This window comes from Drosophila pseudoobscura, chromosome X, assembly GCF_009870125.1.
Source record: "Drosophila pseudoobscura strain MV-25-SWS-2005 chromosome X, UCI_Dpse_MV25, whole genome shotgun sequence".
In the NCBI taxonomy this organism is placed as follows: Eukaryota; Metazoa; Arthropoda; class Insecta; order Diptera; family Drosophilidae; genus Drosophila; species Drosophila pseudoobscura.
In genome coordinates, this window is record NC_046683.1 from 31,821,345 (window position 1) to 31,838,253 (window position 16,909).

The 16,909-nt window shown below is 39.3% G+C and overlaps 2 protein-coding genes across 3 annotated transcripts; one reads left to right on the forward strand and one right to left on the reverse strand.

Annotated features, from left to right (window-relative positions):
• The first annotated feature begins 1,967 nt into the window (after positions 1-1,967).
• Positions 1,968-15,168, forward strand: LOC26533661 (uncharacterized). Of its 2 annotated transcripts, none has more exons than XM_033382724.1 (4): positions 1,968-2,120; positions 2,200-2,331; positions 2,412-2,969; positions 13,561-15,168. In XM_033382724.1, the coding sequence occupies exon 4, from the start codon at positions 13,675-13,677 to the stop codon at positions 14,968-14,970; it is 1,296 nt and encodes a 431-aa protein (XP_033238615.1). In that variant the 5' UTR covers positions 1,968-2,120; positions 2,200-2,331; positions 2,412-2,969; positions 13,561-13,674; the 3' UTR covers positions 14,971-15,168. The 2 variants fall into 2 exon arrangements, with proteins under 2 accessions (XP_033238615.1, XP_033238616.1); XM_033382725.1 differs by having other exon boundaries at positions 1,970-2,120; positions 2,203-2,331.
• On the reverse strand, positions 8,434-8,946 carry LOC117184543 (small ubiquitin-related modifier 2-like). The gene has a single exon (XM_033382732.1). It carries the CDS (start codon positions 8,860-8,862, stop codon positions 8,590-8,592), a length of 273 nt encoding a protein of 90 aa, XP_033238623.1. The 5' UTR covers positions 8,863-8,946; the 3' UTR covers positions 8,434-8,589.
• Positions 15,169-16,909: the final 1,741 nt, after the last annotated feature.

Genomic DNA, 16,909 nt, shown 5'->3' on the forward strand with positions numbered 1-16,909 from the left:
AATGCGTCCCGAAAGCTAACGATTTAATATACCTGGGCGTCCAACTAGATATGCGGATCCCCTAACGCAAGCACATAGAAGTCAAGAATACTCATCTTAAAATTAAAACAAATAACCTCCATTGGCTAATAAACGCTTGCTCTCTCCTAAAAGATGAACAAAGGCAAAACATCAAGCAAAGCTCGTCTCCCATATAAATCTTTGCAAAATAACTACTCCAAGTTTGTAGCCACAGCCGACTGCACTAAAACGATCAGCCAGCACAGTGACAGATTTCTTATAGGGCCGTATAATATTAATACAATTAACTCACATATTGTGCAAATAAATTAAAATAAGGTTTGATTACTTGTTAGTTAAAAGTGGAAATGCAGCTACGGCCGTGACTCTATAAATATACCCGATACTCAGGCAGTATGGCTCCTCTCCGATAGAGGTCGCACACATTCCACGACGAAGAGTGTGTGAGAGAGACAGAAAATAAGCGCGAGGCCACGATACATGGCCAATGCAAATTGATTAGTTCCTTCTAGCTATAATAATGATCCGATTTGATTTAGATTCACCAGTTTGCTAGATATGGTCATTCTCTATGATTCTGGGTAGAGAGTGGTTTTCTTAAATTTTCGTAGTTTGTGGGGGCGGAATAGGGCGTGGCAAAATTTGGAAAGAATCTTGATATCACAGGATACAAAATTTCGTTGCTCTAGCTCTTATAGTCTTTGAGAACAAGGCGTCAAACAAGACGGACGGACGGACAGACATGGCTCTATCGACTCGGAAACGCTTCATTACGCACATCCACTTTCCCCATTAATGTAAAAAGGTTTTACACTGATTTTGAGTATCGGGTAATGTTAAGACCTTAAAAGAAATGTCTAGACATTTGCGAGTTGAGTTATGTGTGCTTTATATGTGATATGACAATGAGGTAGGAGGTACCATTTTGTATACTATAATTATCGTTAGAGGATACATTTTACTGTGGGTTTCTATTTGAGAGCTTGCTTACATTAGTGTTATTTTGGGACTGCATTTTGGTTAAGTGTGTTCTCCACTTGTGTTTTGTTGTAGTATCTTTAGTGGGTTACAGATCTTTGTTTACACACGAAAAGTCATTACTTATCTACTTTATGTGATTTCTTTAGAGATCAGTTTTTTGTATATACATATGACTGAATGTGTACAATAATTTGTTTATGTTTGAAGATTCTGCAAGGGGTCGAAAGAGGCATGGCTTTGATTTTTGATAAGTAGAAGTACAGATAATCATTTACAGTCAATTACAGTGGGTGGGGAAGTGCTATCGTTTGCAGTCTTCGTGCTACCCTAATTATTCTTATGGCATAGATTATTAATACTATTATTATTACGATTCCGATAATCAAGGCCGCATGTCCAGAAAAGTTATGGAACTGAAGTCCTTTTAAATCATGATGACCTTCTTTTAAAAATTGTAATTCGTTTCTTAACTTATTCATTTCTTCTGTATGGTTGTTAATGGATTCCAAACAATTTTTGGTATTTACTGATATTACTTATATAGAAGGATGAAATTGGCTAGTAGTTTTCTGTTTGAATACTGTGATGAGGTACTAGTATTTTGTCATTGGTTCGCACAGTTCAACCATGTATTATTGTTAAAATTCCTTGTTGCGGAAGATCAATTAGTCCTTGATTTAAGTTACTACATTGAATTCTAGCATTAGTGATTACTGGAACTTTGAAGAGCCAACTACCCTGCCTTTCTAATTCGACTTAAAATGTCCTTGTCTCTGCTATCTTCCTATAAACGCAATTTGAATTACCTTTTGGTTTGAAAGGAGCTATCTCCTAAGAATTACCTTCGCATACTCTTCTATTCGTTTGCCATTTTTGGCAGTTTTTCAAGGTAGCTTCAGTCATCGAATGTGTAGTAGGCGCTGGTATAGGCAGAACTTAGGCACTATTTGTTTTTCTTGTTATATGTTAGATTTTCCGTGTCAGGTGTGGTTCAAATTTCTTAGTCAATAGCCTAGACTCAGTCTTTCTTTCTCCTCGTGGCTTTTGAAGCGGCAAGTTGTGGTTTCGGAAAATTTCAGTGTGTCTCGTTCAAACCAAGAATAAATATACCTATAAAAGTGAGTACGCACTATCGACCGCTAAATGTCGGTGTAATGTATACTTTTGTGGTTTTTCCTTTTCCCTCTGGTGCTCTAGTAGCCACTTTGTCCCATACGGTTACATACATATATCTGTATGTACCTGGAGAAAGAGAGACGAACTATCAAAAAGAAAAAAAACTAAAACCAACCCCTCCCTCTATCGGTGCGGTGCCTGTTCCAAAAAGTGGTAAATATTAGTGTGTGACTTAACTGAGTCATGAAAAGTAACTTATCCCTATTTTCGTTTTCTGCTTTTCCCACACTTAGAATTGCATATTTCACAGAATAGTAGCCACTTTACATCGACTTAATAGTACCAAAGTCAACAAGCTGCTCCCGGAGCTTTTAAGTTCATTTAACCCCCCTGCCGTAGATATTGGTCTATTAGAGCCTTCTGTTCTGGAATAACTCTGTAAAATGTTTTGGTAACGGCCTCCGCCTAGCCGTGCGATATATGTGTCGTCGGTGTGACTTGTGTCTAAGTGTCACTGTGCTGCCAGCCTCCACCGAAATATAATACGATCTGAAAATCTGAGCCATGTCCATTCCAACGGAATCTAAGTAGGATAGCGAGGAGGTCCGCATATAGTCAGAAAATAGCCCGTTTGTTTGAAGCTCGAAAATAATGTAAAATAAAAACAAAAAAATTGATAAAGCGACTCGGGGCTGAAGAGAAGCAAGTTTGAGATCAAAAGTGTCCGACCAGTGAGCTAATGTCAGCCAGCATAAGCGGGTGAAGTAACTTTGTAGGTAAACTCTGGTTGAATTCTCCCTCCCACACAGAGTCATCAGCTACGAAAGATCTTTTGCCGCTGGAAACCAACTGTAAGTGAGCTTAACCTATGTATATTATATTCATTCACCTCTAGTCCACGATTGTGGCGAATGCTTCACTTTTGCCAGCGTTGTCCGTCGGTCACTGACCTCAAGCTTTTGTCTGAAAACCAGCTGTTCTTTTTCAAAAAAAAAGAAAATGTAACAAAACAAAATAAAAGAACGTAAACTAAAAGCAACCCTACCAGATTACAAACAGTAGTATGTTATATAGGGCCGTTCCTATCTGCTAAGCACTCCGTTGGCCGTAAAAATATTGCGGTATATTTATAAATTTTCAGCAAGGAAAATAATTAATATATAGTGCTTTCTTTATATTGGTTACTTTTATATGTGAACTTATTCCTAATTATATTATTTATTTCTATGATTATCTTTAGAACACTTATATGGCATTAGAATAATCGATTTATTTCAGTTTGGTCTAAGGTTTTCTTTGTTGTTAGTGTGGGAGAGAAAAGTGTAAATGAATTTAGGATATAATAAACCCCGTTTTTAAGATGACTATGAGCTAGAGAATTTTTGTTTAGGAGACATGCAGGGATTGGTGTGGGAGATGGGGTATAACCCCGACGAGAAAAGGGATCATCCGTAAGCCATATTTTCTCAGGAATTTGGATGATCAAGGTTGGGAGGGCCATGGCTGTTGCATCCAACACCAGCACAGCTACCCGTCGGGTCGGATATGCATGGCGGAAGCCAACTTCCCTTTCCCTTTGATTCCGTTATCCCTTCTAATTCCCCCCAGTCTCCTCATCCTACTTCCCCAACCCTCTGACACTAATCATACGGTCGTTCGCAGGGTATTGCACGCGAACAAAAAAAAATTAGTAAGATAATGCGTCGACGCGAGCACGTAAAGGAAAGGACCAGTATAGAAACCCCCCCATACTACCGACAATATAGCCGGAGCCAGCACGTGCACCAGTCTTGCCCGATACACCCCCGAAGGGCTCGAGTGGCACAGTGGCACACACAAAAATATAAGTTATATACTATATACCTGAAGCTCAAATCTACCTTGACTAATTCTTGTTCAAGCTCAACCGGCAACGGAATTATCCTAAACAAATGGGATGCGTGTCTACCAAACAGGAAATCATCACGTTCAGATCTAATTTGTCATCAAAAAAAGTTCCTTTCGCTGTTAATATGCTGTAAATTTCCTTCAATTCTGTTCCTGTTCTTTTTCCTGGAAGCACCATTTTTGCTATTATATAAATATTTGGATTTAGTCTACCATTATTAATATCTATCAGTAGACTAATAACTGCTGATTGAATTTGTTCGAACTCTTCAATCAAGGAGCTTAGTTGCTTTATTACCATAAAGAAATCTATAAATTCTTTGTACACATAGAAACTTTCCTTTAATGCTTCCGTTATGTTTTCTACTCTAGCCCTCATACTTCTAAAGCTCGGAATTTGTTTTGAGAATATTTACCGTTAACTCTACCGCTGATTTTTTTTTCTTAATTAAATCAGTTAGGTTATTTTGATTTTCTAATAAATTTGTCATATTTCCTTCCAACGTTTCCCTATCTTCGGCGTCCATTAACCCAAACAATATATGATAAACAGAAATGGTGCTCGCTTCTTTCTTTTGTTATCGTGAGTCATGAAAAGTTTATTATTTTCCTCCAGGTCTGCAATTTGTCTTTCCGTATTATCTAAGACATTATTGCACTGATCTTCAAAAGTATAAAGTTTACCACACACAACTCTCATTTTCCCAATCAATTCTTTCCCCTTTTTTATAATTTGAAAATACGGGTCCATGTTATAATAAACAATTAAATCCCAGGATGAGACGACTATTTCAACGTCACCCCATCGGGTCCAAATATATCGAAGTGAACAGTTCTGTTCATTTTTTCACTTGACCACTACGCCTTTCCTCTGGCAGAAATGTTTGCATTTAATACACAAGCACTAACACTGCTGCCAATAGTCCTAGCTTGGATATATGAGGTCTACTACGAGTACTTCTGGTCTCTTTTGGAGTCATTCCTGAGTCTTGCTCTTCTGACTCAATTCCAGTCAATGGACAAATTTTAGTTATAGGTCATTTTATCAACCTATCTTGATGTTTTATAGTTACTACTCTGACTGTATCCTCCCTACCTTTATATATTTCTTTTATTTTTCCTAAGGGTCATCTAGCTGGGTGACAGGTTTCATCTTTTATTAATACAATCTGTCCTTTTTTAATATTCTGCATTCCTATTTTCCATTTATTTCTCTGTTGTATTGTGTGCAAATAATCTTCTTTCCATTTAATCCAAAATTCCCTTTTCATTTTCTGAATTAATCTCCACCTTTTAAGATTGCCGATTTGTTCCTCTGAAATTGCCTCAATCGGGCCAAATATTGGTCTTCCAATAATAAAATGACATGGTGTTAATACATCCAGATCGTCAATATCATTTGTAGCTTTATACAAAGGGCGTGAATTTAGTACCGCTTCAATTTGACATAATAGAGTTGCCATTTCCAATTACCCTTTTTAAGTGATATTTCACTGATTTTACCCCAGCTTTTCAAATACCTCCGAAGTGAGGTCCTGCCGGGGGAATATAATGCCGCTCGATCTGTTCTCTTTCTTATATTGGAACCACTTTAATGTTGTCTCTGAGGGCTCTTTGGTATTCCTCGTCTAATTTGCGCGAAGCTCCTACAAAGTTGGTTCCATTATCGGACAAAATTTGTGCACATTTTGCTCTTGAGAAAAATCTTCTAAGTGCAGCTAGAAATGCATCTGAAGTAAGATCGCTGACTACTTCCAAATGAATAGCTTTTGTCGCCATGCATACGAATACGGCAATATATCCCTTATACGATTTCTGCCCCCGGTTTTTACAGCATCGGATATGGTAAGGCCCGGCGAAGTCTACACCTGTATTTGTAAACGGGTGCGACATTGTAGCTCTGTGTTTCGGCAGATTTCCCATAATTTGTTCTGCAGTATTCTGTCGATACCTAGCACAGGTGACACACTCGTTAAGTTTTTTCTTTAAGCAATTTCTTAGCCCAAATATCCAAAATTTTCGCTGGATATAGTTTTGAATCAAATTAATTCCACCGTGCAATGTTTCTTTATGTGCATTCTTGATAATTAAAGACGTCAAGTGACACTTATCTAAAATCAAGGGATGTTTAACCTCAAATTCCGCGTTGGAGTTTTGCAATCTACCTCCAACTCGTAACAATCCGTCTTTATCTAAGAACGGATTTAAGCTTAATAGTTTATTTTTTGTTTCTATTTCCTTGTCATTAATTAGGCTAGCTATTTCGGAACTGAATTGGATTGCTTGTTGTTGTTTTACTATTAATACTTTGGCACTCTTAATCTCCTTCATTGTCAAAAATAGAGGAAATTCTCTCTTTTTGGTTTTGATTTGAATAAACCTCAATACCTATGCAATGACTCTTTTTGTAGTTTATGCATAAACGAATATTTTTGTAATAAAATGTTATTTTTTGCTATTACAATTGTTGTGCCAAGAACTAATTTTTCTTCATTTTCCTTTTTTGGCCAATGTTGCTTAGATTTCGCCAACCATTGAGGCCCTTTCCACCAAATCTTAAAATCTTTTAGCTTATCTTCACTAATGCCCCTTGATGCTACATCTGCTGGATTGTCTTCAGTTCTAACGTGTCCCCATTTAATTGCTTTAATTTTTCTTACTTCGTCAGTTCGACGCCTGATAAACTTGTCTTTATTGTCTCCATTCTTTATCCAGGCTAGAGTAATAGTAGAATCACTCCAGGCATAATACTTTACATTACTTCCAACCGCTTTTTTCACCCGTTGAATTAATTTTTTCCAGAAGATGTGCTGCACAAAGTTCTAATTTTGGAATAGTTTTCCGATTCTTCTTTGGATTAACTTTGCTTTTGCTGGCTATTATAATTATAGAACTATCTACCTTGACATACACTACGGAAGCATAAGCCTTTTCGGATGCTCCGGCAAACCCATGAATTTGCATCGACTTATTGTGCTGAGAATTTAGCCATCTTGGTATCCGAATGCTCTCCAACTCTGTTAAACTATTTTTAAACCAATTCCATTCTCGAGTATCCTGTTCTGATCCCAATTGTTGTCTGCTAGCCAAAGTTTTTGAATAAACAATTTTCCGACAAGTGTCACTGGAGACAACCAGCCTAAGGGGTCATACATCTTGTCTAAGGTAGATAATACTATTCTCATGTTATTGTTCTTAATTAATTCATAATGGAAATGGAACCAAAACTCGTCTTTAACCGGTTGCTATTGGAACCCTTCCGGGTAACTTCCTTTGCATGCTTTTTAGTATCCAGTATCTAGTCGGCATCTGTCATCAAGTCGTCCATTTAAAAATCATTCTTTATGATTTCCCTAATTGCTTGATTTTTGCAATTATCCGCTATCGCAACAAGCGCCCTGGTTGCTAAGTAGGGTGCTGAATCTGTGCCGTACGTAACGGTTGTAACATTAATTTGCCGGTACATTTTTGAATATCCCAGATCCTTTTCTTTTTTAAATGGTATTTTAACCACATACCTGCCATTCTCATTTCTTCTTGTTGTTTCCAAGAAATGCTTCTCGCACACATCTTCTTCTACATCATTCTTTTCACTTTCCAATTCCCAGATCCGTTCTAAATCCCCAACCTTAATGGTTGTCCCCACAATAAATTGATCACCTTTTGATTTGGTGCAACCGGATATAATCCATCCGAATTCTGTATTTTGTCCAAGTAGTCCGTCTATTTTTACTACTCCGTCTTTTAAAATATGGGTATACAAATCTATCCCAATTATTAAATCTATACTACTTGGTTTGTTAAAGTTAGGGTCTGCCAACACATAATCTTGCCACTTAGTTTTATCAATATTGAAAGACTTTAATGGTAAAGCTTTCATTAGTTTCGGAAGAATAATTGCTTCAATATTTAGAGGACCTTTATTATAATCAGGAGCTTTTACCGACAAAGTAACTTTGTACTTCGAAGTGCAAGAGTCTGTAGATGACACTCCACTTACCTCGGTGTTCGCTCTTTTTCGTACTAAGTTTAATATTTCCGCAGATTCTTCTAAAAATATTGGTACATTGCGACCCACAATCAATGAGAGCTCTAAGGTTTTGATAGCCACCATTCCTTAACCTTACTTTTATAAGTGCTGTAGCTAAGAATGCTTGTTCTTTTGTCAAGCAAGTGTTAAGTTTTCCCTCTTTTAGTAGGGAATATCGGGGGAGCATCGTATGATGAGGTTTTTTACAAATCCCACATACATACAATTTCAGACATTTCTTATACAGCATTTTGTGCAAAGGCGCTGTTTTTTAATAAACTGGCCTCGATCTATCAGACTCATTCCCTTAAACTTACAGCAGCTAATTATGCGGACAATCTTCTTTTTTTTTTTTACATAGTTTATAAAATTTTTATTTTTTTTCCTTTCTTGTATGCCATACGTTTTCTTCTGTGTTGTTATGTTCGGTGTGCAGAGTATATCTGCTCGTGTTTCTTCTTTATTTTATGCTTCCTTTTTACTGCATCTGTTGTGGTTTGTTGTTGTTGTTGTTTGTTTTGTAGTACAAATGAAAACTAACTTAACTAATGGGTTTAATAGAAACCGCCGGTCTGCTGCTGGTACACCTCGATGGTGTCGCCTTCCTCCATCTCTAGCGAAGTTGGGGTATCGTTCTCGTTTATAGGCTGGCCATCAAAGCGGAAGCGCACAACCTGCATGGACAGCCCGGCCCTGTCACAGTAGGCGTTCATCAACTTTCGCAGCGGAGTGTGTTTTTTAATTTTAAATTGGACCACGGCATTGTCCTGTCCCAACACCTTCAAGTTGATGTGTTCGGTTTCACCACCTTTCTTTTCGTCAGACATGTTTTTTTCGATGGGTTTTCTGAGTGCGTGAGAGTCAAAAATATGAAATGATGCCGGCGTGCTGTACAAGAAAAAATTGCAAATAACACACAAATTAGTTATTTCAAATCACACACTTCATGCGCGGCTTGCTTGCCACCTCAAAGTGAGTTTTGCAATTTTATTTTACCATATTGTACTACCTTTTTTAATGGTTTCCACTCTTTATCCTGCGACGTGTAAAGAGAAGTGTACCGTTGTTCTAAAAATTCCATTACATCTGGCAATGCTTGGATCTCTTTTGTCCTTTTCATATGACTTTCATATAATTGCAAGGTATCTTTGTTGAATTTTTTCAACACTATGTGCGCGAAAATCACATCAACTTCTTCTGTTAAATGTGACTTTAATTTAATTAAATGTATTGACTCATTTATAGAATCAGAAAACCATTTAATATGTTTCGCTGAATCGTGATCTAGCATTCGTAGGTCTAGTAAACGATTCAGCTGATCCGAAAAATTTTTCGTTTATTTTCATACCGGTTGGTCAGCAATTCCCAAGCGGCATTATAATTCTCCAGCGACCCATTTAAAAGCTATCATACTCCGTGCCTCACCCTTTATCGCGATTTTCAAATAATTGAATTTTAGAGATGTACCTAGACTATATCTGTTATGAATTATTTCACAAAATATTTGTGAAAAGCCGTTTTTCTTCGTCCGAGAATGTGGTTACTTCCACTTTCTGAAGATCAGGCAAATCGATATCTTCTTTTTTTATCGTTGCCCTTTTAGTATCCATGCTGTTTCCCTCAGCTACGGTTTGCATCCTAACTTCTAGGTTGCTTAACATGCTTTGAATATCAAAGTCCAACTAGACGATCTGCTCGTTGAAGCCGTCGTTTGTTTCATAGCTATGATTAAACTCCTCAATTTTTGTGCTCAGTTTTTTACTGAGGAACTCAATTTTTTCCTTTCTCATTCTACACTCTCCCATTTTAGCCCGATCAAACCTCTGCATGGTTTGCTCTAAATATGTCCTCAGGTTTTCCACTATTCTGTCGATTTCCTCAGACACTTTTTCTATGCTATTGTCAATTTTGGGCTCTATGTCTTCCTTCAAAGTTCCAGTCTCCACAGATTGTAACTTTGTTTTTTTTTTACCTTTCCTTTCGTTAGGGTTTCATTATTTTTTGACTCTACATACTTTTTATGTATGTCCTGTATATTTTTAATAATTTTTTCGTACTGCTGTCTCTTATAGTAGTCATGATCGACTACTCTATATGCTAACAGTGCAAAATGATTGCCTGTAACTTTGTTTTTAAGGTCTCCTAACCTTTGATTACATCGCTGGTCAAATGACCAGCTTCAATCTTTTTAATCTCCCTTGCTATCGCGGCTTGAGCCTCTAATAGCTTAATTATTTGTTCCGACAACATCTTAATTTAATTTGTTACTAATTTGGCTTAACAACAATTTGAGATATGAGACTTAGCTGATGAATTCTGCTTCTGCTGTTGTTGTTAATGCTTCCGCTAAAGTCGCTGTCGCTACTGGTGATATCGTTGTCGATGCTGCTGATGTCGCTGCAGCTATTGTCACTACTGCTGATGTCGATGCTGCTGGTGTCGATGCTGCTGATGTCGCCGCAGCTATTGTCGCTGCTGCTGGGGACGCTGCAGTTATTGTCGCTGGCACATTGGGCAGACAAAAACCAATTTATTTATTTATTTTTTCACAATCACAGTTATTTTGCCATTTGTATTGTTTTTTAATTGCTGGCCTTCAAGAACTTTCGGATGTTTCGGATTATATATAGAGTAGACATTTGCGAGTTGAGTTGTAAATTCTAACTAAATTTTATTCTTAAAATCAGATCCTTGTATGTGATTTGACAATGAGGTAGGAGGTACAATTTCGTATTCTATAATTCGTTAGACCTACGCAAAGGGGACATTTTACTGCGGGTGTCTATTTCAGTGCATGCTTACATTAGTGTTATTTTAGGACTGCACTGGTTAAGTGTGTTCTCCACTTGTGTTTTGTTGTAGTATCTTTTAATGGGTTACAGACCTTTGTTTACACCCGAAAAGTCATTATTTATCTACTTTATGTGATTTCTTTAGAGATCAGGATACATGAGTGAATGTGTACAATAATATGTTTATGTTTGAACATTCAGCAAGGGGCCGAAGTCCAAAAATGAATAAAATCTCGAATCGTCTATATCGTGTGGTAAATCATTAAAAGATTCCCCAGAGCATTTCTGCTCAATATTGAAATTTCGTATCGAGGATTTCACAACTGGCCGAGCTCTTAATGTTTATACGAGTTGCCGGAAATATCATGAAGGCAGTTCAGAGCATCCTTGAAAGATATGACCTCCGCTTGGAAGGCACTACAGTGGTCAGGGAGCCTGAAGAAGTACCGTATGTCTAGCTACTTCAGCTTCGATCCATCTGTGAAGATGGCTATGACCCAATCTGGGCCTTGTAGTCCCTCGAGCCATTCAAGGTCAAGGTTTGGAGTCATAAGATGGCATTTAGCGCATCATTTGGAGTGGTGCAAAGATTCATAAGGCGGCAGTTCGCTGAACTTTGCTCAGTTGTTTCGTATCGTAATTTTTAAAAGGGCTGATCACTACACTGTAACTCCGTAAAGTAGTATTGGTCTAACTATTTCTAGATATATCTATTGGACTATTCTTGGGTTAATGATCTATTTTAAGTCTTTTTCAATCTATCTTTCACGTGCATTCATTTTATATTGGGGGTCGAGGTGTATGACCTTGTATTTATTTGTGAGTTCCGTTTTTGTGGGACTTACTCCTAGTCCGCGTGATTCTGTCCATTCTGACAGTCGAGCGAGCTTTGCGGTCATTAGGTCCCGCTTATCGCTTTTGGCTCTGTTGAAGAAAGTCCTGCAGTTTTTGCGTAGGATATCTATTTGTTTTGACCACCAGGGGGGGTTTCTTTTTTTCTTTGGGGGAATGCTGCTGTGAAGGCTTTGTTGAATGCTTCCGTGAACGTGTTCACTAGACAATTCAAGTCGTCCTTTGTGTTCGGGCATGTTGGTACTTTAGAGGGGAGTAGTTTTTCCAGGGCTGTACTATATTTTTCCCAGTTGTCTTTCCTGGGGTTATAGTTAGTAGGTTTTGGGTTCTCGAGAGGTTCTCGATGTACCTGGGGTCGGAGAAGGAATGGTACTCTAGCACTTTCCAACTCTTGACTGTGTCAAACAGTTTGTGGGACACTAAGATGAGGTCAATAACTTCCTATCGATTTTTAATTAGGGTCGTTACCCCGATTGCAAATCATTAGATTGGAGTTTAAGATATAGCGAGCTCCAGCTCACCACACCGAGCGTTTGCGTCGCAGCATGTGGCAATGTCGCTTTCGCTGGCAAGCTTTCCTCGGAGCTCTAGGTCCGCCGTCGTGTTGTCGAAATTTGCAAAATTATGGAGTAGAAAGTTATTTTAGTACTCACAGTGGTGGATATTGATTTAAAATAGTCTCGGGGACATCTTCATAGCTCTACACCTTCCCCAATTACTTTCCAGTCGGTGGTCAGAAAGTTCGGGTTGTATCTCTACAACATTATAAGGATGCGCATAGGCTCCTTGAAGGTGGCTGGCACCCATAGTCTCATCCTCGGTATACTGGGCTCCTCGCTCCAGTCCACTGCAACGAGCTTCGCCCAACCATCACATGTTTTTGCAGACTGGCGGGGTTCTGGGGTCTTTTTCGAGGAGCTAGAAGCAGCAGTCCGCCAATACCGCTTCCACCCACTTCCACTGGCTCCTGGGTATCTTCACCTCCACACTGCCTTTGTCGAGGAAGCCGATCAGCGTCCTCTCCTTGGCAATCTGTGCAAAGGAGACGTTGAGCAGTACTATGGAGAGCTTTGCAGGTCCCGGCGTCTCTTTTGAGCGCTGCCTTTTTGTTTGAGAAGCCACGTTTTTCTGCTCCAGGGTGAAGTCTGGTAGCACTGCCAAAGCCCCCTCCATCTTCTTCAGCCAGTCGGCTTATAGGCTTACTTCTGCGCTTGTCGATGCCAAGTCATCCCTCTCCGCTTTACCAAAAGTTCGGGAAGCCTAATGTTACTAAGCTGCCTCTCCAAGGTGTCAGCTTCGAGAGTTGCCTTACCACCCAATCCAGGTTTGGGACCCCTTAGGCGCCTTCTATCTTGCAGGTTTTGCCTGCTGCAGAGCTGGTTGGGCTGGGCCCTCGGATTCCTCAGTGTTGACAGTCTCGTTTTCTTTTTTTTTTCAATTTTTTTTTTATTGCCAGGCTGATTCTCGGCACGGGTCGAGTAACACACTTAGCTACTGTGTGAGCTATTTGTTACGATGTGGCACCACAATCGTATCGTCACAGTTGCTGCTTCGCGAAATCCACTGGCTGATCGTGAAACATTCGCACTTGTTTTTTTTTAACTTAAAAAAAATTTGCATTTTTAATGATTATAAGCTCGGTCAAACATTGTTATTTATTTGAAATCATAATTAATCGATACAAGTTTACTAAAAATATAGTCTGTTTGAATTAAAATTAAGAAAGAAAAAAGGTTTTAACTCGTTCGCGTGCAATGGTCTGTGACTTGAAATATCCGTCATTATACATACTGTATTGTAAAATAGATATTGAGAATTTACAATTAAAAATATTTGTGTTTTGAGTTTTTGTAAACATATTTTATTTATGTATATTTTTAGGAACGTTTTCGGCACTCACTTAATCTAAAAACCATAGATAACTCAAATCCTTATCATGACTTGGTCCAGAAGTATGAGGCTTTAGTTGAGGTCCAGAGGACTTCAATTGCCTCCATGAACAATTGGGTTACCGACATAAACAATGACAAGGAAAAAAAATGTAGTCCAAATATTATGCACCTGGAATCTGTAGGAATAGATGACAACAAAGAAGATGGAGTAGTTGTTGATAAATCAAAACAAGCTGTTGTGATGTCGAATAGTGCACTGGGACAGACTCAAACTGAGTTCTCAGAGGTTGAAACTTCATCATCGGGGTTTTCAGATGACACAAGTAATAAGTACACGCAAACTGATGAGCACCCAGGATACTTTTTATGCTCAATTAGTGATGGAAAGGACTGTAAATTTAGTATTTACGACGATGTTAGTCCGATAGACTCCCACTTTCGGCACCGCCCTGAGTACAGAGAACTGTTTAAAGAGATATTTGGAGTGCTTAAAAAAGCCGCACAGAATAATGAAGTAGACGAAAAATTGCCGTTGTTAGAAGACGAGTCTCATATTGTAAATCGAGTGACATCAAAAACAACGATAGTATCTACAGTAACCCCTGTGATCGAACAACAACTGGAGCGATTTATTGATGAAACTCAAAGCATAGCGTCATCCGTTACATCTAACCATTCTCTAGCCATTTCAGAGTGTATCACAAAAATAGAACGCAAGACAGCTAAAAAGCATATAAATGATTTCAGAAGTAATCAAAACAATTCACCAATGATCAAAGAAGCACCTGTGCACATGTACAAGCTAAAAAAATCTGTATGTGAAACCAAAATTAAGCCTATTGAGGAAAATGGACGGATTCTTACTCCAATTAAGCGAGAACCATTAGAATATTTAACTGTGGGCGTAGGAATAAAAAAAAAAAACCGCCGTAAACATCGAAATCTGTCGACATTTGGAGATCGTTTTGAGCGACAATTATGGGATGACATAGATAAACGAAGTTCCAATAATGGTGACTATTGTGGTAATGTGAACTATATGCCAAAATCTTTTGAAACATTCAATACGGATTTGCGAGGCATTGGGCGCGATGTTCGTAAACGTACATCAGATTTGTGTAACAATTGGAATGGTTCCCAAGTGGTAATTTATAACCGAAATATTAATAAATCTCAATCTGCTAGTGGTCGTGTTATAGAGTTAAACGGCATTGAGTTTTATCATAATACTGTTTCACAAGAACTGCACAAGCTTAAGAAACTGGATCTGTCCTACGCGGACGTACTGCGCCGTGCCGACACTTGTGAGCATATGCATTCAAAGTTTCGTGGGCAACGGCTGAACGAAAATGGCCTCAATGCGAATAACATAAAGAAAAATTATCAGCATCGGCAATAAAATCATTTTTTCGGTGTTGATACTAGTGATTTTGCTACCAGATTAAAATGAATTCTAGTCTCTTTTTAAAAATGTAAATCATGGGTAATCTTATATCAACTTAAACTTTGTATACCGACAAAAAGAAACCCCAAATGCTATCAAACCATAATATTAGAAACTACAAATTAATAAAGATCTCTGTACCATTTATTAAAATTATTGCTTTTAATTTCTTTTGCAAAAGGATCAAAATTTACCCATAGCTATGTCGTTAGACTGGATTATTTTATGACTAGGAATTATTTTATGAATATCTTATGGGGCAAATAATGTTTTCCATATTTTTTGGACAACCATATGTCCTAAATTTTTATGTTCTTGCAGGAACTTTATATAATATTCTTATAAGTTTTTATTATTGCTGAATTTTTTTTCTGACAGGAACCGTAACGATTACGGTTCGGAAAAAATAATTATTTTTTGGATTAATAAAAAAAAGTTTTTTATTAATAAAATTAGTTTATATGATATGATTTTGTATATAAAAATTAAGTCATAACATTTATTTTCAATTTGTATTATATAGATTAAAAATAAATGTTGACTTCTGTGCAGGGCAGCAGCTGTAACAGGTCAACCGAGCTGTTAACACCCCATGCTAACAGCCTGTTATCGCTGCTGGGTACCGCGTTCAGTTGACAGCCAGTTTTCACACCAAACACACAGATAGAGAAGATGACTCAGGACGCAGTCTTTGGTAGGAACAACGCCCTTACCAGATCACACCACCGTCAGCACCTGCGAAATCTCAGGGCTCGAGCATGTTCAAGTCCGGTCCGGATGGCAAAGAGAAGGAGCGACCGCACTCTGACCCATTAGCGCTCCTAAAAAACCTGGGTACTCAGGCCAATGAGCTGGTCAAGAGGATGAACGACCAGCGGCACGTAGACAACGTGATGAAAGATTTAGCTCTGAGAGTAATAACCCTTCAGGCCCTGGTGGTCAACAATTTCGAGAAGCTGCACACCAGGACTATTGCGACCTCCACTATTGGCACCCAAACAGCTGCGAAGCTGCCGCACACCGGCTCAAAGAGGCTGCGCGAGTCGCCTCAAATGGCTGCTGAGCCCACAAAGAGGCAGCGAGGCACGAAGCTTCAGCAAGCGTCGACCCAGCTCAAACCGCAGGCGCAGTCCCAAGAAGAATTAACCCCCTCTGGTACAGTGGACCATGGTGCCACCCCAGCCGCTAAGAAACAGCTCAATTGGTAGCAGGTGGGCCCCAGGGTAAGGAAAAAAAGGAAGCCCCGTGAGCGCGAGCCAAGGCCAGACGCGATAATCATTCAACCCCAGGGCGAGCTTAGCTATAGCGAAATCCTCCGTATGGTCACCAGGCGCCAGGATGGCAGGCTCCAGGAGGTAGGGGATAATGTTAACAGAATCCGGAGGACGGCAAAGGGCGAGCTGCTGCTCGAGCTCAACTGCGCGAGCAAAAGCATCACAGCTAAGCTCAAGGATATCATCGCGGCACTGGGACTGCAGGCGAGCATCAGGGCGGTGTCAGAAGAACTCTGCGTGGAGGTCAGGGATCTCGACAGCCTGGTCGAGAAGGAGGACATCGCAGCAGCGATAGCTGCATCGATAAACACTCCCAGCGTGGACACCAGCGCCATTAAAAGCCTGAGGCCATCTTTCGCTGGTACGCAACTGGCAGTTGTGTGCCTGCCGCTCGTGCAGGCAAGAGCCCTGCTCGTGGTGGGGAAACTTAAAGTCGGATGGACAAGCTGTATGATCCGGGAGCTACAGATGTCTGGAGTTTGGGCATCTAGCAATCAGGTGCACCGGATGCGAGCCATACCATATTAGGAAGTCCCTTGGGTTCATCCTGGATGCCACCAAAAAGGCCGCGTTATGGCTATGCGGGGCCTCGCCATTGCAGCTTTCCCTCTCAAGCGCTG

Coding starts and splice junctions, on each gene's coding strand:
- LOC117184543 (XM_033382732.1), bottom strand. CDS start 8,862: ATGTCTGACGAAAAGAAAGGTGGTGAAACCGAACACATCAACTTGAAG.
- LOC26533661 (XM_033382724.1), top strand. CDS start 13,675: ATGAACAATTGGGTTACCGACATAAACAATGACAAGGAAAAAAAATGT.